The 24,470-nt window shown below is 39.0% G+C and overlaps 1 protein-coding gene across 1 annotated transcript; it reads right to left on the bottom strand.

Moving 5' to 3' along the window:
- Positions 1-551: 551 nt before the first annotated feature.
- LOC122798860 (T-box-containing protein TBX6L-like) lies at positions 552-23,960 on the bottom strand. Its single transcript, XM_044067978.1, has 8 exons — positions 23,819-23,960; positions 21,121-21,223; positions 19,901-20,065; positions 16,724-16,870; positions 14,003-14,073; positions 11,563-11,651; positions 8,349-8,571; positions 552-1,255 (listed from the first exon to the last, which is right to left on the bottom strand). The coding sequence occupies exons 1-8, from the start codon at positions 23,935-23,937 to the stop codon at positions 874-876; spliced, it is 1,299 nt and encodes a 432-aa protein (XP_043923913.1). The 5' UTR covers positions 23,938-23,960; the 3' UTR covers positions 552-873.
- Positions 23,961-24,470: the final 510 nt, after the last annotated feature.

A 24,470-nucleotide genomic window follows, 5' to 3' on the forward strand; every position in this document is an offset into this window, starting at 1 on the left:
AGAGGACGATCTTCACTATTCCTCTACCCTGGAACACTAGAACTTCCTGTACATAGGATGGGATAAACACTTTCTGTGTATGGAGTAAACACTTCCTGTACATTGCATGAGCAAAAAATAAATAAAATGTGGCACACATCTCAAAATGTCAGATAGTACTGTCCTTGAATATGTGTTTCAATACTGTACCCAAGCAGGCCCAGTAAATGCAATGTTCCCTTTTGGGGAAGTAACGTGGAGATGCAAGTCATTTAAATAACATTTTCAGGGTCGCACAGAATGTCAGTGGGATGTTACAGGATTCAAACTGATGGTTCTTTATTTGCAGCTGTGCATCTTAACCACTGCATAAGGCCTTTTTTTTTTAATTAGGGCAAACAAAGACATGTGATAGAACAAATATTGAAACCTCCTGAAAATACATTAAGTTATTTCATGCTTTCAAATTTTATAGTTAAGCATCCGACAATACAGTGAATTTTACTTTACTACAAATGGAATTTTTGTCTGTGCCTCCTCTATCTCAGAGAAGGTCAAACAAGTCAGGCAAATAGAAAACATTCCTTCTGAATACACTGCGCATGCAAAAACAATATTCGCTGTAACAATGAGAAATGGGATATTCATTCCTATGATGATCATATGTTGCCACAGAACATTAGATTCCACATGTATGTCAATACTGTTGAGAGAAATATTTATTATTTTTCTTTGGATTTCACAAAGTCCATGTACGTTTGCACCTTCCTGCTCTGTCTGTCCTGCTCTGATTAGTCAGAGCTGCCATCGCTCTAATAAAAGTCTTTTGGCTGTAAATTAGTTGGTCAGGAAATAAATGCATAGCTGTGTTTAGTATTATTGTTCATTTCTCTGTTACCAGCAAGAGTAAGAGAAGAGAGGATACTGGCTCCAGTCTGCCACGCTACTGTGGGGGGGATATGATGCTACATTCTGGATACTGTAGTCTGCTGGAAGAGAATTGTAGCCTGCTGAAGTGTACTGGCTATGAGAAGCTGTTGGCCATTGGTTTAATCCTTGTTCTGTGCCATATGCATTGTATACATGACCCACAGCCCCAGGTTTTCCCATGGCTACATTGATTGCTCCAAGGTAGTTCTGTGAGGCAGAAGGATTAGCATCGTTCTGTGCAACAGGCTTTGTTGTCTGTTCAGGCACCATAGCAATGTCTGAAACTTGCTCTCGACAGTCGCTGCCAGTGGACTCACTGTTTGAGGCTCTGCTTAATCCCTGCAACCTGTTGAGCAAGACAAGACAACACAGTTTCAGCTTACATTTTAACATTTGGCACTCTTTTTCATCCGCAGTAACACCACCAACACCACAAAGTGCTTGCAGTAGTTTTAGTCTTAAAAGAAAAAAAAGCATTCTGGTATCCAAATACGAATCCCTTCTAACAAATGTAAAAAGAACATGTCTGCGTAAAGTGCATGAATTTTACTGACATAATATCATATAAATCAGTTACGTGACTGGCTTTTTTCTATCCGACTGCAGCTGTAGTATTCTGAAGTACACTTTCTCATCACATTCTGACATCTTCTGCTCTTCCCATCTGCTCAGCACAAAATTACACAACAAATTCTTGCAAAGGTTACTTCTTTATCCTTATAATATGTGTGTGTGTGTGTGTGTGTGTGTGTGTGTGTGTGTGTGTGTGTGTGTGTGTGTGTGTGTGTGTGTGTGTGTGTGTGTGTGTGTGACAAACAGTATTTACTCTGCAAGAAGGTCAGATAAATAGCAATACATAACTAGATGAGACACCTTATCACCAAATTAGGGCACTACAGGGGGGGGTTCCACTTATCCTGAGATGCACACAGTCCATTCTCAGGGTTGTACATTTCAAAAGGTTGAACAGGACACACCACCACAGAAAAGGGGATTTGCTAAGGTGCGCAGTCCATCCTCAGGGGTGTATATTTAAAATGGGATAACAGGAAACACAGCCCTTTGCATGAGGAATGTGTAGGCTTCCGTCCTGCCTAAAAAAATATTTTAAACTTTCCATATAAATGTAGTTTCACTTAAAAAAGGAAACTTTACAATGCATTACACAAGAATGTACCTATACAAAGCTACACACACACACACACACACACACACACACACACACACACACACACACACACACACACACACACACACACACAATTTATCCTTACATATTTTATTTTTATGGAATATAGTGTGTGCTTCTTTTCTTAAGCCTGGCTTTTCTTTAAAAGGATTTAATACACTTGTTGAGGAAGGAGCTACATTCTGGAAGCCAACATACAGTTCTAAAAATCATAGCTGTGTCCCTGCATAACATTCTTTACTAAAGAATTTTCTATATTACCAGAGATTCTGGTCTGTTGTCCTTTAACGAAGGCTTCAGAGTCAGACTTTTTCTCATCTCAAAGGGATTTCCTTTCCCCTTCCAACAGGTAGAAAGTAAACATGGAAACTCGTTGCTCAGAGCCAGTGACACAACACTGCTATGCAGCTAGCCTTCCCTCTATATCTCACTCCTGTTTATTTCTCATCCAAATCCCTGTGGCATTTACTTTTAAGCCAGTCGTTTGTTTCTCTTTCCAAAATAGAGTGTACTTTCTGTCACCTCCATAGAAGTAACAGACATACCTCTCAACTTCACAGCACCAAAAATCTGGACAAAGCCAGAAAAAATGGGGGAACAAAGGCCCAAAAATAGGAACAGATTTTTAAATATTGCTCCTATAAATTTAGAAAGTTGACAGAATGACAGATTTGGCATCATTATATATTTTCTGAATGATATGAAGTCTAAAAGTCAAACTGCCTTTCATTATTTAGTATTATTTAATGACTTCAATCCACAATGGTTTGCCAGAAAACCACAACTTTAGAGAACCAGACCAAAAATAAAAGGTAAAGATCTGGACACTCGTGAGGTATGGTAACAGGCCTTGTCTACTGCACTTATGGTCTTGAATTATTGCCATTTTGTCACAGGACAAGACTTCACTATTCTAAGCTGCCCTCGCCTACATTCAGCTCCAGGCTTTGCCATATACTTCTGTAGTAGCCATATGGGTTTGTCACAAGCTGGCAGTGTAGACCACTGTCTCTGAACATATCATTCAAGGCTCTATTTCTGTTCTATTATCTACATCTGTGTCAACACCCTCTTCCAGTCTAATCCAATAACCTTCCACTTTATGTACATGACATATTTTTGTTATCCAGGCAGCATTGTTGAGTCTTCTTTGACCAACCTCCAAGTTGCAGAACAGACATGAAAACAGAGACTGAAAGCAGATGAGGACCATTCAGCCCACCTGGGCAACACATTTCTTTACCTGCTGAATTACAACCAAACCCTACTTAACCTATGCTTTTCCCACTTTCCTCGTGCTTTGTCCATCATAACAATTGCTTTATCTTTTTCCCATACATTCTCAATTTCACCAATAGCTTGTGCCTGTTTTTCAGGAAGGATGTCCCAAGCAACTACCACCCTTTCATAAAATAATTATTCCTTACATTTCTTCTGAACTACCCATATTACATATTTAAATTGTTTCTCCTTATTCTCACACATTTTTATTTATTTTTTATTTATTTAACATTTGTTTACTGGGAAAGAAGCCAATTTTCAGCGGAGGCCTGGGGAGAGACACTCCAGATGCATGTCTTTGATTGTCATGTCTTTTGTTTTTGTTTTGGAATCGTGGTGTCAGTTTCTATGGATACCCTTAGTGGGCTTAAGTGCAGTTATATCATCATGTGCCCATATTACTTTTTCTTCAAGAGTTCTGTGTCTCTCTACATATCTATCTATCTATCTATCTATCTATCTATCTATCTATCTATCTATCCATCTATTTGTATATCTATTTATCTATCTAACTAGCTATCTAGCTGCTTTTCTGTCATGCATCATTTCCTGATATTCTGAACTGCTTTTATGTTTCTATACATTACATTGTCAGAAATGTGAAGTCTCCAGATTCGAACACTGTACTCTAGGCACACACAGAGAGAGATAATGGAGTCTTCATTTCTCCTGGTGACATCCCTTCTTATGAATCCCAGTATTTCATTGGTCTTCTTTGCTGCTCTTTTGGATCGTTTGCTTCCTCCCATTTCCTAAAAGTTTTTATAACATGCTTATCCCCATTTCTAAAAGCATGCTTCTGGAACATTTCTCCCCGGGCCTCCACTGAAAACAGGATCTGTGGAACCTAGTTGGACTTTCTGGTCAACAAATGTAAAATAAAATAAATAATATAAAATAAAAAATATCCCTTTTCTAATTTGTCAGTGTTTCTTAGCCCCTCCCCTTGTTTACTCTTTTCCTGTTTTGCTGATTCTCTTGTGCTTTGTAGCACATTTAAGCAGCCGTATTTTATATTATTATTATTATTGCTAACTTACTTCATTCTTCTCCTTCATACTTTCTTGTGCATCATCTATCTACAGAAATTATTTGGTGTGCTCATTAAAAAGGCAGGCTACACCCTTAGCTGCAGATTTTGCAGAGCAGAGCAGTTAATAACAGTATTTCTGTGGCTGCAATATGATTAATCCTTCTGAAATCCAGATGTCTATAGGTATAAGGCAGAACGAAGAAAGGAAATTTATTCTTTATAGGTGCAATGAAACTCCTTAGATAATTCTGTTGGTTGAGGTTGTAGACACCTTATAAATCCATTGCTATTTTTGATGGAAGCTATGAATCTGGAAATGTGGATTGAGTTAGGTCCATTACAAGCCCCTGTGTGACAAGCTCTACGACCTATCAGTTCTGATGATAGCATGCCAAGTATAAACTTAAAAAAAGGCTTTAGACCCATATAGTAAAATGATACTGCTAAATCCCATGTACACACATGCAAAATGTACTTTAATGCATACATTTTGATATCTAATGCAACATGGACAGAGAAGTTAGCATTGTCATTGTCATAATCATTGCCATTTAGGCCAGTGGGGCCCTGTTTGAGGTCACCCTGAAAGCACAGTGAAGTAATGTAACACATGGTGTTTCTGGGACGGAAATCTAGTGTTCTGACTTCCTAGTCACACTTTTTTACCATATTATAACAATTATTTAACCCCACCCTGAATCCCAGCTTGGGGTCCAAAAGATAACTGCGTGATGAGGGGGACATTGATTTGATTAAGACTTTGCTGACATCAGAGAATGTTTCATTATACATAATGTTACTTTACAGAAGGATGTTAGGGCATCTAAATAACACTGCAGGAATCAAACCCAGATATGAGGGCTGCAGGAAACCCCAGATATTCCCACCACATTGTTCTAATCTCTGTCATACATCACATTTTTCACGTTTTTGATGTACTTTGACATTCTTGAACATGATTGATAATTCAGTTTTGGGTACTTTTCATTTCTTATTCACTGTTACACGTTTTCACACTTCTAACAAATCCCAAAACATCAGAGAGTCAGCCCCAGTAGAGGGTACCAATGAATGTACATGCAAAGGGGACAAATAAAAGCACTAACTGCTAAGACTTACATTAAAAGAAATTCCACACTGTCAGTAGAAATGTGATAATTAAGAATTTTTTGTCTAAAACACACTAGAGAACAAACAAATGAGAAAACAATAGCATAAAAATGGCTTTGCAACAGATTTTGCCACAGATGTAAAAAAGTATTTGCACCTCGGACAGAAACAGATTAGCATGATACCATGTTAATAGCCACAGTTAACACCTCATAAACACACTGCTGTTAGCAGCCCTGTGGTATGAAAAATCAACTTTTTGTTAAGCTGTCCTTGCAGCTAGAACATTAAATATCTCAATGAGTCACCTGAGAATAGTTGAAATTTCACAATGGATCAAAAAAAGCAACTGCATTCATGTAAATTTAGTAGTAAGAAAAATGTGAGTATGTAACACCTTAAGAATCTTTTCCTTCTTCCATATATTCTTGATTTCAACAACATTTGAATGGGCCCTTTCTTCAGCAAGCTGCTCCAAGCATCTACCACTCACAACTTGTTATTACACATCTCTATTTTAGAAACATGGTGTCAGTTTCAACTCCGTGGATACCCTTAATTGAGCTAAGAGCAGTTATATCATTGTGTGCCCTGTTTGCTTTTTTCTTCAGGAGTTATGCTTCTTCCCATCTATCAATCTATCCATCACTGTTCCCATTAAAAACAGCATTTGAATTTATGGGATGTATACAGTCTAAATTAACAGAATTGCCAAAAGAGTTTAATTGGGCCTATAAATAATAAGTTGCTTCTCCTGTTTCTGCTCTGCTACCTTTTGTCTTTTATGACCATCTAGGTAACCTCCTTCCGTGCTTTACATACTGTAAACCCCAAAATCACTTTCACTCTAAGCTGGTCTCTCATGACTTTCTTGCCAAAATAATGTAATTTCCCTTTGTGACTGAGACTTCAATGAGTGAACCCTCTTCTGTGCCTCTCCTGACGTTCCTTCTACCCCATTTTACTATCCTTCCACCCACTTAGGTGTACCACCACCAGCCATGCCCAGTACCACCATCAAGTATATCCCATGCTGTATTCAACTCTTTTTTCAATCCTTCCTAGAAGTGTTCTTCACTAAGTCCACTTTTCTTAGTCTTCTCAGCTCCCTTCTCCCCATCTTCTCTCTCTCTCCTCCTCTGTCTCACTCCACTTTGTCCTGCTGATCCCTTCCCTACTCTGTCCCTATTAGGCACCACCCTCTGTGTTCAACCCCCCTCCCCATAACTCTTAATGAATCAGGATAAATACAGAAATAGTCGAGGACAATTTTAAAATGTCAGCACTACATGAGGCATTGACAGAATAAGAGAATGTGAATTAGTGTACATTTTATGAAGTAAAACAAGCATTTAACTGCAATCATTGCCATTATTAACTTAGTGTAATTCATCACCTGTTCTCCAAAAGTCACCAGTTGTAGGAGGGATTAAGAGGGACAGAGCTAAAATTTGAGATAAAATCAGGGACATCTCTGAAAATCAGGGCGAGTTGAGAAGTATGCCCCACCCCAGCTTTCCTGTTATTTCCTGCATACCATTCTCTCTTTCAACCTATGCCCCCAGTTCTAATTCCTGCCTTTCCTTCCCTTCTCTACTTCCCCCTTGCCTATCTACCTCTGGTGTAATTCCTGCCTGTTCTTTTCTACACACTCACTGCATGCCTCCTTTCTGCCCACTCTGTGCCTCTCCGACTTGATTCATTTGATTGCTTTAGTACAAGATCTCCTCTCATCATCCTGCCCTCTATTGTTTCCACCCTCCTCCTCCACATCCCATTTCTCATTCCCCTCTGGATCATATGTGAACGACTGACTCTGTAATCATGCCGTTAGACTTGAGGCCCTGTGTTCTGAGTGCTACATTTAAGACAGATGCAGGACTTTCAGGTGATTACCATTTGATACCGAGTTAGATCAGACACCTAAGGGTGACAGCTGGACCCCAACTTATATTGAAGTTATTCTAAGAACTGAACATGTACCAAACAGAAATGGCCGTCAGGTAAACCTGGCCCATAATAGAAGAGTTACATATCTTGGTTTTCCTGGGAAGATCTGGGGATCCCACAGTATCAGCTGGAGACTGTTGCAGGAGACAGAACACTGGTCTGTCCTGCTTGGCATGACTCCACTTCATACACAAGTAGGATAAGTGGCTTAAAGATGGATGGACGGACGGATGGATGTTGTCAGATGGATGCGACTACAGGGGGTAAGGTGAGAAGGACACTGACAGTTTCTGTGTTACTGTGTTCTGGCATATGCAGATAGAAATACTGCTTATATGTATAAGGAAGACCCTTTGGTACAACCATAGTGTTTTTGCTGTACAGCTTTTACAAAACTAGCACATGGTTAAGGCTCTATTCATGCAGAAAATGAGAATATGGACCAGAAACAAGGTGTTATCTTTTTTTCTCACTGTAAGCTTTTCATCACCATTGCCTGAGATGTTGCTTTCTGAAACAGCAGTCTAAACTCTTTTTAAGGGTGCATCTGCCTACAAAATCTCAAGAGGATCTAATCTGTCAAAAAGAAATAAGGTATATTTTGGGAACAGCTGTCAAGCAGCTGTATAAACAAACATGGCCATAATTGCTGTGCATAAAAGGAGGGAGCATGTCATAGGTAGGTACTAGGCTATCGGCCCAAGGGCCTAAGTAAGCCTAGCCAACAAGGTTCCCTGGCTTACGCTACCCAAGAAAGTTATAGGTTCATAGGGGGGAGCATGTCATCTAAAAGGAATAAAGAGCAGATAGCATAGGTAGGCAATCATTTCTAACAAATCTTTTCAAACTCTTTTGAAAAACAATGTAGATACAAACCTGTAAGCTTGATAGGATGAGGAAGGTGTGGGAACTTGTTGTTCTGTATTGTATGCTTCCTTCTGTTCCAAGGAGATTGGGGAATCCAGGTGCAAACCCTGAGACCCTTCATGTTCTGATGTCCATGGAGAATATCTGCCCACTGAAACAGGACTGCTCTTCTCCACTTTACAAACTATCTCTGCATGGCATTCCTCAGCCAAAAACTTGGACTTTGATGCTTCTAATAAAACAAAAACATATTTCAATTCTTTGTTTAATTAAGCCTGCTCTCTCTCACACACACACACACACACGCACACACACACACACACACACACACACACACACACACACACACACACACACACACACACACACACACACTCTAACAGTTACAATACATAACACAGTCCTTAGATGTACAATTAAGTCACAGTTCCAGAATTACCTTTTAACACAGATCTTGCTAAGCATGCCCATTTCTGATTTAATCAGTATTTAAATTAAATAAAATTATGTATACGTCTCTGACATCAGTGCTGTCTTAACAAGACTTCTGTATAAATGGCAGATACATTTTATTATTTATTTATTTAACATTTGTTTAATGGGAAAGACAACTTGGAACAAACCCAATTTTCAGTGGAGGCCCAGGGAGAAATGCTTCAGATGCATGTTTTTGTAATCATTTTTATATGAATGCTGTATCTTTTTATTGTATACTATCCTTTAAGATCTGGAGTGGCCACTTTGCCATTCCCACAACAAACATTTCAAAGCATAATCTGATGTGTTTACCTATAAAAGGTTACCTGAAGGCACCAAGCTAGTTAATTTTATATGAACTGCACACCACAGAGCACATTGTGAAATTATGTCAGGTAATAATGTGCAGGAAAGGGCACAGAGGTACCAGCTGAATGGAAGAAAAGCAGGATGTCCATTTGTGATGCTAAAGACAGTGGTACCAGACTGAGCCTTTGTGTGGCTACAGAACCAAACAGAGCAGGAAGACGCAGCATCTAGAAAGCTGTTTTACTTGCTGGGATACTAAAATCTAGAACAAAAAATCCCAAGTTGATTAGTCTTTTATTATACTGTACGTTTTCATTATTATAGACAGAAACACTATAAATAATATTGGTGGGTTATATGAATTCTCTCAGAATGATAATCAGAAAGCTTTGCTTTATGCATTCCAGGATGGCTCTGCACATCTAACTGTAGGTCTCCTTTAGGAACAGTCTGTTTATAAGTACAGGCAGCATGGTTCACAAATGCAATTAGTTTCTGGGGGTTGGGAGGGTGGCTTAATAGCTAAGGTGTTTCCCTTACAAACACAAGGTGCAGGGTTTCAGTCTAACAAGGGATAATTGGCTAGGCTTAAAATGGCTCGCAAGGGCAGTTAGCTTAGTACTAAACTATGAACCTATGAACCTATTAGACTGTATTTTAGGCAGCACAGAAAAGGATCAATTTTAAAAGGAAAACCTACAACTGATGACGATGCCACAAAAACTCCACATCCAACAAACACAGTAGCTACATTTCTTTCACTCACCCCCGCCCTTGACCAGAAACCAAAACAGAATTTTTCACCATATTCTCCTGATGTTATTCAGAGCCATAACGATGACGTTTGGAACTATATGTCTGATGCAGAATGTAGCCCCATTGCAAACACAAGCACAGCCACAGTAGACCACACATAGCACTACCATTTCAAGGTAGATTATTGGTGGTGCTGTGCCTGTGGTGTTCAGTCCCATGATTAAGCAGTTTAAATGTGAGAAAATAAATTGAACAAGTAAGACAAAAGCTGCTCTACTTGTCCAAGTTAAAAGATTTTTCTCACATTTAAGCTTACCGTGGGTAACATCTCCATTTGCAAACAAATTATTTTTACAAAGTGCACACTATGATGTATATGAAGTATGTGTAGCAATGACCCTAATATTATTTAAATCCAAATTATCAACACCAAAACATGAACATAGAAAATGACATCCCTCTCTTCTTTGGCTACAGTACTTACTCAAAGATTTCCTTATCCCCACTTGTACACAGTACTCTACAACTGTCACCCCCAGACATGAAATATATGGTCCTTCTAACCTTCATGTGTTTTGGAAGTAAGTTTGTATAAAACACAGAATATGACCATGACAGCGATGTTGAAGAAAAGGACAGGTTAATATTGCTTTAGATAGTTTTACAGACGGTCGTGCCCCTAGTTGTTTTTGCTTCTTGTCTATTAATGCTTTCAAAATAGTGTAATTCAAGGGGTCACACGTGTGTGTGTGTGTGTGTGTGTGTGTGTGTGTGTGTGTGTGTGTGTGTGTGTGTGTGTGTGTGTGTGTGTGTCTATGACAAAAGAATTCTGCACATTACGTTTTGGTGGACAGGGCACAAGCAATGCAGGGGTGGTCTTTCTGCTTTCAAACAGACCAACAAAGGCCATTAAGATTTACCCAGCCAGATGAGGCCTAAATTAGATGACCAGATGGTCACAGACTGTGTACACACAGATAGGTCCAAAATATGTCATTACATAAAGATAGTTTATGTATCAGCAAAGCCCAAGTTGAATCAGATGATGAAAGACTGTATACAGGAAACAGATCCCAAACATATGGTTACATAGGAATGTAAAGGCAGAAATATCCAGAACATGCCATTAGAGATAGAAATTGAGTACAGAACCTGAACATGCTCAGACGATGTGAGAAAGAGTCTGTATACGCAGTTCTATGGTGATGAGGTGTGTCCAGATATACAGATCCAGAATATGCAATTAGGTAGGGATGGGCTGCACTTACAGTCCAATTATGGTCAGTTGGTCTCAGGCTTGATATAGCTAGACAGTGTCTGAATATGTGGTCAAAAGAGATGGTCTGGATCACATATAGGCAGGTAAGTCCCAAGCACATGATCAGACTGGACTGGACAAGCTACAGGCTGAATGATTCCATAAGAACAAGTGCTGTGCTGATGGTCAGAGCAGGGGAACATGTGCCATAATCACACTGGGAGAGTGGTCAGAGTGGGGGAACATGTGCCAAAATCACACATAATCACAATGGGGGAGTGGTCAGAGTGGGGGAACATGTGCCATAATCGCACATAATCACACTGGGAGAGTGGTCAGAGTGTAAGAATATGTGCAATAATCACACTGGGAAGGACTGACATTTACTTTGTTTAGCTAGAGGTTTAGAGGTTATCTACATACCTGTGTGTTCTTGTTCCACACCGTCTTCATTTAAACGTTTCCTTTTTTGAGACGTTGCTGTGCAGGACTCCAGAGAATCAGATCTGCCCCTGTAGTAGAAAGTTAGAAATAAGGATGAGAACCTTACAAAAAGTTTATATCTGTATTTTACTCAGTCATAAGTGATAATTCAACAAAGATGTTTAAAAAAGATTCAGGAAATTACTTTCCAACACTGCTGTACACAACATTTGCTACATTTGTTGGGGGAGGGGAGCAGATTTGTTTGTCACCTGAAGACTGAGATTGCAGTATTCCTGGGATTTCTCATTTCCTCAAGATACAGGAATCTGAGAAATGCTAAATGTAAGATGTGGGGGTGCAGCATATCTCTCAATTGTCCACAATCGTGCAGAACATCCCCAAATTGTGTCTTGTATTTTTGCCTTGTCCCTCACATTTTTTGATTTTCTAGTAAACCACTGAGAATTACAGTCAGTCAATTGAGTTTTTCAATTGTTCAGAAACTGCATGTTGACACAAAACCCGTTCTAGTAACTTTTTAAGCGAATTACAGTAACATTTACAAAGGGATTTTTGTCCCCCATTATTTTTGAATTTGTCCAGAATTCTTGAGCAAAGATGTTGAGAGGTACACAAGAGGGTTGGTCGCAAAACATTTGCAGTTACATTAAGAAGCTCCTTGTTAGGAAAGTAGGCATCCCATCTCTAAGCATTGACGTTAACAACGTGTGTGTGTATGAGTGTCTTAATACCCCTTTTTAATAAAAACAACATTTATAAAAGGAAGATATAACATCACATGGACTCTGGCTTTAGAAACTTAGTTGTGATGGGTATTTACTCGAACATAAAAAGAAATAATCATGAAGCTAACAGATGTTGCTATCATAATTATTCTTTTTTAAGGCAAGACAAACTGAATGATTATTATGAGCAAATGTATGGCAGGTCTATTATTCATGGTGCTGAAAGGGTAAAACACCCCTGCACATTGTATTTTTTTTTTGATTACTTGAAATTGCATCCTCTTTGCTCTCAGTTCTCCACATACCTGCACCAAAGTCTGGTGTTATCTCTATTTTTTTCATTTTATATTAAAATGAGAAGATACTACAGTGGTTTTATTTCAGCATGTAGAAGGTAGTGGGTAAGCGGTGAATTTCACAGTCAAGGACACCTGCAAGAGACGCAAGACGTTCTTCAGATGAAATAAGGATCAAACTGACCTTTTCCTCAAGTTATTCCCCCTGGCATATAATACAATTCCACAACTGTTTTTCACCCAAAAACTGAGACAGCAAATAGGCACCAATGATGAAATGTGTTACACTTGGACCCTACATTTGTATTATCATCTGGACTGTGATGGGCTTGTGCCCAGTTTTATCTGATTTTATGTCTTTAACAACAAAAACAGAAATAGAGTGTCATAATTCCTGCACCTGGTAATTCTGGGCAGAAAGTAGCTCGTGGGACCTGTCCTGGAGAACTCCAGAATGGGAGTTGCCAGCCTCTTTTCCCAACAAAATGGTCACACAAGACACAGTTAGTGGTATATGTGTGCATAGATCCTTAAAGTTGTAGTTTGAAGAAAGTATTTTTCATACCACCAGCAAATGGAAAGAAATGCATTTTGCAACAGATGCAAGATCCTTGTGACTGTCACAAGTTAAAATGCAGCTTAAATCTGGATGCAAATTCTGTCCGGCAGTACTGCATCTGATGAAAGCCCTTTATCACATCATATCCCTTTTAAAGCCCTGCCCTATGTCTCGCACCATAATATGCAGCTGCTCTTAAAGCAAGGCAAGGTAACCAAAGATGCTCAGACTCCAGAGGTGTGTGCACACCTGACTTAAGTAAGGTAAGCCATATGCAATGCATTCAGCTTCCAACCAGCAGTACAATCAGATCTACTGGGCTTCAAGTTCATTGTTGAAGAGGTTCTACTATGGAACAAAATATGGAAAAATCCCAAGCACTTGAAGCACTGGAAAATAATACCTCAAAAAACATCAACTTTCAATGTAAGCCCACCTGCACCCTGTTCCACACTCCAGACTTATCCATGGTTGCCCCAATTTGATAAGGGGAGTTCCCAAAAGAAGTGGATCACTGCCAGCGATCACTTAGAAATCACACTAGTTATGATTTACTATGGAAAACAGCAATCGGCATTATGTTCGTCAACATCTTTTGTTTTGGACAACTGACTGTTGAGGAATTTCACCTCGACTACTGGTATATGTACTTGTCAAAGGATCCCCTTTGTGGCTCAGTGACTCAGGCTGCTGAGGTTATCACCCTCCTGTTGTAGGTCTGCATGAAATCATTGGAATTCTGTTACAAAATCAATAGGGTACCACCGAGGTGTTTACAAACCTAAAATAACTGGGACAGAAATGGCTAAACGTAAAAATCAACACATCACTCTCACCTGCTAGCATGTGACCCATGCTCTCGGAAGCCTTTTGCAAAAGGATTGTTGTCAATCTTCAGTTTTTTAATCTGGAGAAAGCAAGGTCAAAGATTCAGAATTTTGACTACATACATTTTCACATTTTATAACTCAGTACTGCTCAGATAAGACAAATAACTTTTGGTTCTTCTAAAAAAACCTAGGAAATAGCTGTAGGTAAGGCAATAACATGAGAATGTACAGGCTGTACAACAGTGGCGCAGAAATGTATACACAATGTGTAGAATTAACATACCACAACACAGAGTGTGTTGTAATGACACACAACCTAGAGATCTTTATGTAAAATTAATACACTTCTGTGGGCATGTTATGCTGTACCAATATGCTACATGCTAAATACACTAACACAGGTCAGAGTACAAGCTGTAAGGAATTAATGCTGGACAGGACACATATGAAAGACAAACACATTGACTATCAAATTAACAGGATTCATATGGGGCAGGCATATGCAATGTAAGAGCTTAATATGCAGAAAAACCTAGATTATGAAGAGTTAATTCACAACAGGGCATGACTATGTATGAGCAGAATTTAAAGGTAATTGAAGATACTCCACAATTCATAAGTAATAGAATACATACTGTACAAAATGAATCGACAAGAATGTGTACACTGTATAGTATTAACATGTGACAGGGTATACACTGTGCAATATTAACATGTGACAGGGTACATACTGTGCAGTATTAAATTTCTTTTTATTTAACATTTTGTTTACCAGGAAAGTCTGACTTTGAATGAAGTCAATTTTCAGCAGATGCCTGGGGAGAAACACTCCAGATGCATGTTTTTGAAACATGGGAGGAAACCAGAACACCCAGAGGAAACCCACACAAATGCAGGGAGGACATGCAGACACAGAAGGCACTCCAGCCGAGAATCGAACCAGAGAACCTCTTGCTGTGAGGCGAAAATGTTACTGCTGCACCCAAGTGACAGGGTACCTACTGTGTAGTATTAACATGTGACAGGGTGTATGCTGTGCAATATTAACGTGAAATGGTATACGCTGTGCAATATTAACATGTGACAAGGTATTTGTTGTGCAGTATTGACTTGTGACAGGGTGCATGCAGTGTATGATTAACATACAACAGGGTATACAACTGTGCATTACAAACATGAAAAGGTGCACACTGTTTAGTATTAATGTGATAAGAAATGCACTGTACAAAACAAACAGGCTCCTGGGAATAGACTAGGGCAATTACCCCCCTCTCACACTTCATCTTCACCTTCAAAATAACAACTTACAAGACCAAAGACCATTGATTGGTTGTTAAAGGAATATTTCTCCTTACCTCACTTTAGAGATAAAGTCCAATGCAGCTGGAAATCTACTCTCTCCTTCTCTGTAATGGAAGAATTGTTTCCCTTAGAGATTCTGCTAAAATGGTCACATGGTAGCATAAGGCTGAGTCCTTCTATAACAAAAAGCCTCCCTTTTTAGGAACTTAAAGCACTTCTGGAATTAACCCAGCTAGAAATATTCTATATTTAGTACCTCCTAACTCACTACTACAAATGACCCAGCCATTCCATCAGATTCCTCTCCTCCCCTCTCTGAACTATTCTCGTACTAAACATACTTCTCAACATCAAGATCATCTTCCTCTCCTCTCCTCTGCTTGAACTATTCCTCCACTAACCGTACCTCCCAACATTAAGATCATCCCATACTCTGATAACATAGTTATTTAAAGATCCACATCCCCTCCTATCCTTACCAAAAAATAATTGTGAAAAAGACCCATAAAATTTCAGTCAGGCTCTACAACAAACTTATCTTTAATGAATAATCATTTACTGATCCATCACAGTGCAAAATAAATAGCATCACTATTCCAAATACACATTGACAATAATAAACAAATAGATAGATAAATAAATAAATAGCTAGATAGATTGATAGGCTCCTGTTTTTGGCTTACGAAATCTCCAACTACCACCCATTGGGTGAGAGGAAATTGTCCTATCATAGCATAAATATGGCCTCCCTTTCATTACCTCCACCTCTAAAATATAAAGATTCATTTTAGCCCATCAGCATAAGCATTGCTGCTCAATCCCCAGTCCCCACAAAGTGAGGGATGCTCTGGTTCACAGAAGACCATAAAATAAGCTCATCCTAACTGACTGTGCCTTCTGTGTAATAGTTGCCAGCAACTGGTACAGATCCAATGAATGTAGAAACCACAAACTGCAAAGATGTAACTCCACAAACACTTTATTTTATTCTGTGTAATAGGCCTAGAATGTGTAATTATGTTCACTCTGACCCTAGTTAATGCTTTTACCTGTCAATCACTGAAATCCAATCCATTCCATCCAGGCTCCCTTTAGGGTTTTATCAACCTAAAACACTGACACTCTCTCCTCAGGCAGGTAGCCTGACCTCACATAATTTAATGTTCCACTATACACGTTCTGAATTTATGTGTACGCCTCATGACTTCATTAAAGATGATGATGTAGCACAACATCGGTGTCTCTCAGAGCTGTGCAATCGCAGTCTTTAGTTGCTGTTTTTACTTTCTAACCGAACTTCGATATTGCAACTCTGTGCTGTGCACTGAGGTAATGTTTGAAATAGCACCCTTCTAGGTCAACACAAATACAAAAATAAAGTAGTTGAAACCATTAACAGTCAAAATAATGGTCACTGTGTTTTACCTTGTCATTCTGATATGCAGTGACTGCAGTAAAAGCCGTCTCGTGAAATGAGAATGTTTGGAACACGCTCCAGCGTACACTGAACAAGTCATCCGCCTGAACGATATGGAACCGAGGCTGATAACGATGCATGGAATGCAGAATGATCTAGAAGAAATTAAAAAGTCATGTTTAGGTTTTTTTTTCCTTTCACGGGCATTACAAAATGAGTACATTAGGCATTAAATGCTGTATGCCTTTCAACTTTTGCTATGTAAACATGGTGTTCCCACCTTTTGCATTCATTTCTCCTTTTCATCAGCACAGGCCTGCAGATGCCATCATGCAGTAGGCAGTATTAATTTTAACCAGCACTTGCTTCTCTGGTTTGAGTCTCATTTGGGCTGCCTTCTCTGTGTGTCTGTGTTCCTGATTATATTATTATTATTATTATTATTATTACTGGGGTATCTTGTTTCCTTCTGCATTCCATAAAGCACCTGCTGACCATAGCAGTATGCAGGTGAATGTGTGCGCTCTGCATCTTTTTTTCTATATGTATCTACTCCATCAAACAGTCAATCAATCTTCTATCAATACACATATGTAGACATAAGGAACATGCTATTTTATTAAAAATAACTTTAATGAAGGTCCCATTCACATATGACGTCTCCTTATTCACAGTGTTGGGGCAAGCAAGGTGCTAGCATGTTTAGATAAGCAGGGGGTAGGGTGCCCCAAGTTCAGATAAATATTGGAAAGAGAAGTTCGATGTATGAGGACTTTTCACTAAAGCTGTTCTTTGAATAAAATTACATGATTAAACACACACAACTGCAAAACCCAGTCTCTCCTATAAAACAAATTAGACAAACTCTTTTCCTGGTTCTACAATTCTGACTTTCAAGTAAATGCTGTTAGATCAAAGTGAATGCTCTTTTGTCAGCCCACCAAGGTTCTCTTCATCTCTTCTACTGTACCTGCAAACAATTGGAGGTAATCTTATGATCAAACTGATAATTATTAATATTTGGGCATAATTTTTCATCCATTCTTTATCCTTAAATCCCATGTCTCACTACAAGAGTCTAAAGTTCTCACTCAGCCCACTCAAGCAAGCTTCTAAATTAATGAGATTACAGTGCCATCCCCTGATATTTGTCCGCCTATTGCTAAACATGTCTTAATACCCGATGTAGAATTTGCATCCTCTCCATAGCATTTACAAATACACATAGCAAAGTTATTCCAAACATGCTTCTTGAGATCCATCATTTTATCACCTTTGTGGATCCGTTCACAAACTCCTCTCCTACTCACTAATAGGGTTTGATTTCTCCTATATTCTGTAGTGTACACATTGCTCTGTAACATTGTTAGCCACCCACAAACCATTAAATTACAACCTAACTCTTCCTCTTATGCCATGAGCTCACACCCTTTAGGACATACATAACTTACTCAGGCCCCCCCCATTGCCTTATGCCTTTAGGGGATACATAACTAACCCCCCCCCATTGCCTTATGATTTACAAACAGGTTTTTCCTAAACTTCTCTGTACTTCTTGGAATTCTCTTCCACAACCAATATGTCAGTATGTGGTTCCCCTTTCAAATCCCAAGATAAAAATCCCAGACGTTATTTTTGTGAAATGAAAATAAAAGTCAAAATCCCGAAACAAGTAAATTTTCCCAGGGCAAGTAAACACTTCCCCATTGTGGGGAGATATGCCCTTTTCCCCACTGTAATGTGATCCCAGAGTTGGTAAATACAGTTAGGTGGGTTTCCGATGGTACGGTTTGTACTTTGTAGTTTGGGCAAGTGATTACTTGCCCTGGGAAAAGTTATGTGCTTTGGGATTTTAACTTTCGTTATTTTCGTCTCATGAAAATAACGTTTGGGATGTTCGTCTTTCAGGATTTGAAAGGTAATCCCAGTATGTACATATCCATCCTTCAGGGAAGCTCTTTGCCACTTCACTTCGACATTTTCCCACTTCACTCTTAACTGATCAATTGCAACCGACTTAGTAGTTGGCAATTACCAGTCTCCTGTCTGCACATCAGCAGTAACTGCCTCACATTACCAGCTACTTTCCATAAGTTCAAAACTTTTCACACATATTTCCAGATATCCTACCCTATATCTTGTAGTATTTAGTCTTCCCTGACTGTTAACCTAGTATTTCCTCTTATCTGTCTTTAATCAGGGTTCCCTACCTGCTCTAGTCCATTTGCTCTCACTCACTCACTCACTCACTCACTCACTCACTCACTCACTCACTCACATTCCTTCTTATTTCTCAGAACCAGTTTAGTTCATCACTTCAGTAACAAATCAAAAATTGGCAAAATAAATAAATATACAATGCTTTACAACTCTTTTGCAAGGGAAATGCTCTCTACACTCTGCACCCTGGTACTTAGAAACAATAATGCCTAATTTTGTGAGAAAGAAATATTTTTATTTCTCCAAGGTTTTGTAAGCTTGGAGTTTAAATAATTAACTTGGTTTGGGGGCACAACCGCCTACATGGGACTTGTGCACGGGGGTGGGAGTTGCCACTCTGCAGATATGATAAACATAATGTAAACATCAACAGATGCATAAGACTTTAGTTTATCATGTTCTGCTGGGGTCCTGCAGTTCGTTCAATATTTCATATCAATCTTTTTGGAATTTTGTTAAACCCCTGCTTTCTATATTTAGGGGTACATTACTATACATGTCATACTTGTCAGTTTCCTAAATGAATACCTATCTCATGTGCCCAAATCATGTCTAAAATCAGGGCACTGACCCATTCACCAGAATAACTACATTTCTGTCTGTTGTCATCCTTCCTTGATTAATATTTTAGTCATTTTTCTACAATTTACAAGGTAAAGAAGGAAACAGACAATTTAAATGATTAAAAGTTGTGAACACATTTCTTCCCACCACTGTCATGTGTCCTAAATGTGTACCTATCACGTGGCCCAGGTCATGTCTAAAATCTGGGCACTAACTCACTCACTAGAATAACTACATCTCTGTCTGCTGTCTGCCTTCACTGATTAACATTACCATTTTAATAATTTTCTGAACTTTACAAGGTAAAACATTTTGATAATTTTCTGAACTTTACAAGGTAAAAGGAAACAGACAATTTAAATGCTAATAAATTGCGAACACATTTCTTCCCACCAACTTACATGCCCATGTTGGTCCAGGGTGTTGTTTGTGAGTTTGAGTTTCTGGAAGGATACAGGCTGTTTCATCCAGTGGCTGCCCGGAGCTGGTGAATCGGGATGGAAGTACGTCCGGCATGGCAGCTGGGGTTCAGCTTTTCCTGCCACATCCCACTTATCTTTATTCCACTATAAACAAGAACATATTAACATGAGTATTACTTACTGCCTGCAATTTGCATGACCTGCATATCAACCCTCCCCTTCATAAATACTCTTCAGAATTACTGGGAAATATTTTATACTCTTTTAAGAATGGATGTCGTTTCTTTATTATTACAATATTAACTACGATTGTCCCAAAAGAAAATTACTTCTGCAGGATAACTGATGTCAACAGATGACGCCAGAGGATCCCAAACCTTTCTTTCAATATAAATATCATCATCGTCATCCTCATCATGGAGCTCTCGCAGCAGGAGAACTCTTTGTACCGCTACAGCCATTCCCACTAATCCATGTTTGGGAGGACAGCATGGTCACGCTCAAGACCAGCAAAACAATAAAGGATGCACCAACTAAGCTTTGTCACAGGGTTCCTATTATGATGTCGAACATTTAGATTGTCGAACACCTAAATGTTGACAGCTAAATGTCGAATTCTGAAAACCACGAAGGCCAATAATGCAAATTTGTTTCCTAGGGAAAAAAATTTGCTTGGCCGTCATCAGGGATTTGCCCTTTTCCCCACTGTAGAGCAATCTTGGAGTTGGTATATTTAGATAGGGGGGGGAACCCCCCCCCCACTTGGTTAGGGTTTTAAACTTTGTTTGTTTTTTTCTTTTCTTTTGGCCAAGGAATTTTTTTTTCACGGGGAAAAAATTTGAGTAATTGCCCGTTCGCGGTTTTCAGCGATTGGCATTTAGGTGCCAATATTTAGGCATTCGACAATCTAAATGTTCAGCGTTGTAATATACACGCTTGTCACAAACTAGAACAACCAGTTACAACATTTCAAAACCAAAATATGCAACTGCACAAAAAACAAGTTTTGATATCACTTTTCTGGGTGCAGCAAACCCCCCTTCCTTAATTACTGTTCTTACTCGACTTAGTGCAGTTTGGGGATAATAACAGTTACCCCCTTTTAGCAAGAATAGCAGAAACATCTATGCATGACAATATTGTTCTCATCACTTCTTAGTTTAGATGTGTCTTCATTTTCAAAGTAAGAAGTAACTTACCTTATATCTATTGTTGTCTACAGGAAGCACATCAACCAAGAGGACATATTTAGCATAGGGCATTAAACCAGATATGTTGATCTTACACTGTGGAAACATGCGCCTAAAAGAAATAAATGCAAGTAAGTTCATCTTTTAACCTTTCAGTGCCTGCATATTACATGACAGTTCACTAGGCCAAGAAAGCATCCTGTACAGAGTTAACTGTTTAAGGCTGTGGTCTACTATACAAATTCTTTTAGCCCAGAACTCCATGGCAAAGCGATAAGCCCCCTTTAAAAAAATGCTTTTTCTGAGATCTACTTCAGAAGCAAGGAAAAGGATATGACATTAATCAAACTGCTACTCAAACAACCCCTTTATGGTTCTATATTGTTTAAAGGGAAGTTGTTGAAAATATGACAATATCGCACCAGCTGGAAAAACAGATCCTCCTAGAGGATCGGTATGCTGTGAAGCTGCTAGCAGAGACATATGCAGTAATGTTTGTACTATACAGATTCATAGATAAGTACTAGACTAGCTGCTGTTGTGGAACATTTTAAGCCTTGCCAATTTCTCCAAATGTGAGAATCATACCCTGAACCTTGTGTGCATGAGGCAAACACCATATCCATTAAGCCAGCCTCCAACTATGTAAAGGGTAATGCAACAGGAAGGGGAAAGGAGTGTAAGGAGGAATTGTTCTGCAGTGAGGATGAAAATATAATAATGTAAGTATAATTAGTTATAAAACATTTACAATGACATGGTTACAGGCTGCAAATAAAAAGCCAGGTACTAAACTGCTTTTATCCTATGTCCTTACAAACACGAGGTCTTCAGAAATACACAGAATACCATACAAATGGACTTACTAATAGTACCATACAAATGGACTTACTAATAGTACCATACAAATGGACTTACTAATAGTAAGTAAATAAATAAACAAACAAACAAATAAATAATAAATTATGGTAACTAAAGAGGGATATAATATAATAGAATATAATAAGGGGGGCCGTGGTGGTGCAGTGGTTAGCATTGCCGCATCACATCAAGAGGTTCTCTGGTTCAATTCTTGGCTGGGGTGCCTCCTGTGCAGAGTCTGCATGTCCTCCCTGTGGTCACGTGGGTTTCCTCCAGGTGCTCTGGTTTCCTCCCACATCCCAAAGACATGCTGTAGGTGGATTGAACACTCTAAACTGGCCTTAGGTGTGTGTGTGTGCCTTCTGTGGAAGGTTGTGCACTGGGCTAGCAACTCAACACCATAAAACTCCACTGCCAATCATGAGCAGACAGGTGATCCTGGGAAAAGCCAAAAGAAGAAGAAGAAATAATAAATAAATAAATAATGGTAAATAAAGAGGGATGAGCACTTTCAGCTGGACATGCTTATGCCGTTGTGCCTTAGCATCCTCCTGCATTTCTTTCCACATCATCTCACTGCTTAAGTGATATACAGCCATCTCCCTATCGTTTTCATCACTGTGTTATCCAATTTATACTCCTTGTAGACTTTTGCATGCCAGTTGCATTATTTTGAATTTTCCACATGGAATTTAAGCTTCTATATTTTAAACAATTGTCACAGTCTTCCCAAGTTGCTTTTCAGACATTTTTTTTTTCCTTGTATATTAATCTTTCTACAGATCTTTGTGTCATTAATAGAAAGGCCCGACATTCCATCTTGTAATGTTTCTTACAAATACAGAAAAAACTGACATATCAAACTCACTTTAGCTACCTGACTGGTCTTCATTCAGTTAGTATCATCTTTCATCTTTCTTATCTAGCCAGTGGTGCTACCACCAAGGAAATCATTCCAGAGCAATATAATTTGTCCATCAGCCTCTTGCATGGTTCTCTGCTGTGTTGATAAAACCTAAGTAGGACACGCCTACATCCAAAGCCTCCTTTCTGGTCTCCTACAAAGTCAGAGAAGTCTTGATAGATTTGTGTGGCATGACTTTGCAAACCCTTGCTGCTGTGTGCCCAGTGCCCCACAGCTGGTTACCGGCTTTCTAAAATTCTTTCCTTCAGCACCACTTCCAAGATTTGTCGTTATAAATGCAACCAAACTGGTGAGCTGAAGCTTACAGTCTATTTCTTGTTCTAACTTGTGTGAAAAAGAATCATATCTCACCCATTTCCCACCACCATAAACCTTATATGTTCATATACCTTATTAAAAGATTAATTATTATTAACAACATCTTCTTACTTTTTTAAGAATTAAGTGCCAAATTGTGTCCCCACTTTGGGCCCTTTCTTGGTTTATTCATCTGGTTCTGTTCTCCTGATGTATGCCTTAATACTTTAGGAAAATTAATTTTCAATCTTTTACTTTCACAATTTTGTGATTCAGGTTTTTATAGCAGTTTCATAAACAAGCATGGAAAAATGTTGAAAAGGGCTTTGTTTGAAAGCAAATTAAAGTTTGCTGACTAAACAACTTATGAAGTATACAACCTCAGGAGTTACCAGAAAGATGTGTTTTCTTCACACAGCTAACCAGTCTGCACACATTCTCAATACCCTCCACATTCCACCCCCAAAGATGCGTTGTTTCGTAATACACATAGGTAGCTAGACAGATATACACTGCTACTACAACAACACATTCTTACTCATTCTTCTAATTCACAGGTAATTTTACAAGCAGTGCTTTTTCATAAGTTGGAACTAAAGTGTGAAATGCTGTTTTTAAACATACCTGCCAACTTTGGTAATTATCATCTCTGTAGATGCTTCATGAAACCGTTTCCAGAGTTCGGCATCCTCAAGTGTGACTCGGACAGAACCAGAAGGGTATGAATCACTACTGGTACACATCACGGCTTGACACTCACTTTTGATATCTGTGACTGAGAAATAAAAGAACGTGAAAGTGCTTGGAAAGACAATATATTTATAAAGCGGTATGCCCAGGAGGGAACATTTCACACAATATTATCTACATAAGACTGAGACTGGATATCTGGAAGGCAGCACATACACATTTGTTTCTTTCCTTTCTTTGTGAGACAGTTACAAAAACTGTGTCATGTTCATCCATGACCTCACTGACTACAGTACGGTTTCCCAGCTGCCAAGGAGTGTGTCTTAAATTAAGGTCACAGAGAATGGTCATAGGATCATAGGACATTACTAGGCTAATGGCTCTGGGACCCTTACAAGCCTAGCCAAGAGTTTATCCCCAAAAAAGAAACCTCAATCAGGACCTGTCACTCCTGTCAGTGAGGGACACAGGTGGAACCCCTGGGACAAATTTGTGGTTGCCCATCCACTCATCAAGGCTGCGCTTGAAGAGGGTCAGCGACATACTTTGTTTGATGTGTATGGGGAGTCTATCCACAGATGGGGCA

This window comes from Protopterus annectens, chromosome 3.part1, assembly GCF_019279795.1.
Source record: "Protopterus annectens isolate FY-2018-M chromosome 3.part1, PAN1.0, whole genome shotgun sequence".
In the NCBI taxonomy this organism is placed as follows: domain Eukaryota; kingdom Metazoa; phylum Chordata; order Ceratodontiformes; family Protopteridae; genus Protopterus; species Protopterus annectens.

Coding starts and splice junctions, on each gene's coding strand:
- LOC122798860 (XM_044067978.1), bottom strand. CDS start 23,937: ATGTGTACCAGTAGTGATTCATACCCTTCTGGTTCTGTCCGAGTCACA. Junction 16,871..19,900: donor CCCTGGACCAACATGGGCAT/GTAAGTTGGTGG, acceptor AATTTCTTCTAG/ATCATTCTGCATTCCATGCA. Junction 11,652..14,002: donor CATGGGTCACATGCTAGCAG/GTGAGAGTGATG, acceptor TTTCTACTACAG/GGGCAGATCTGATTCTCTGG.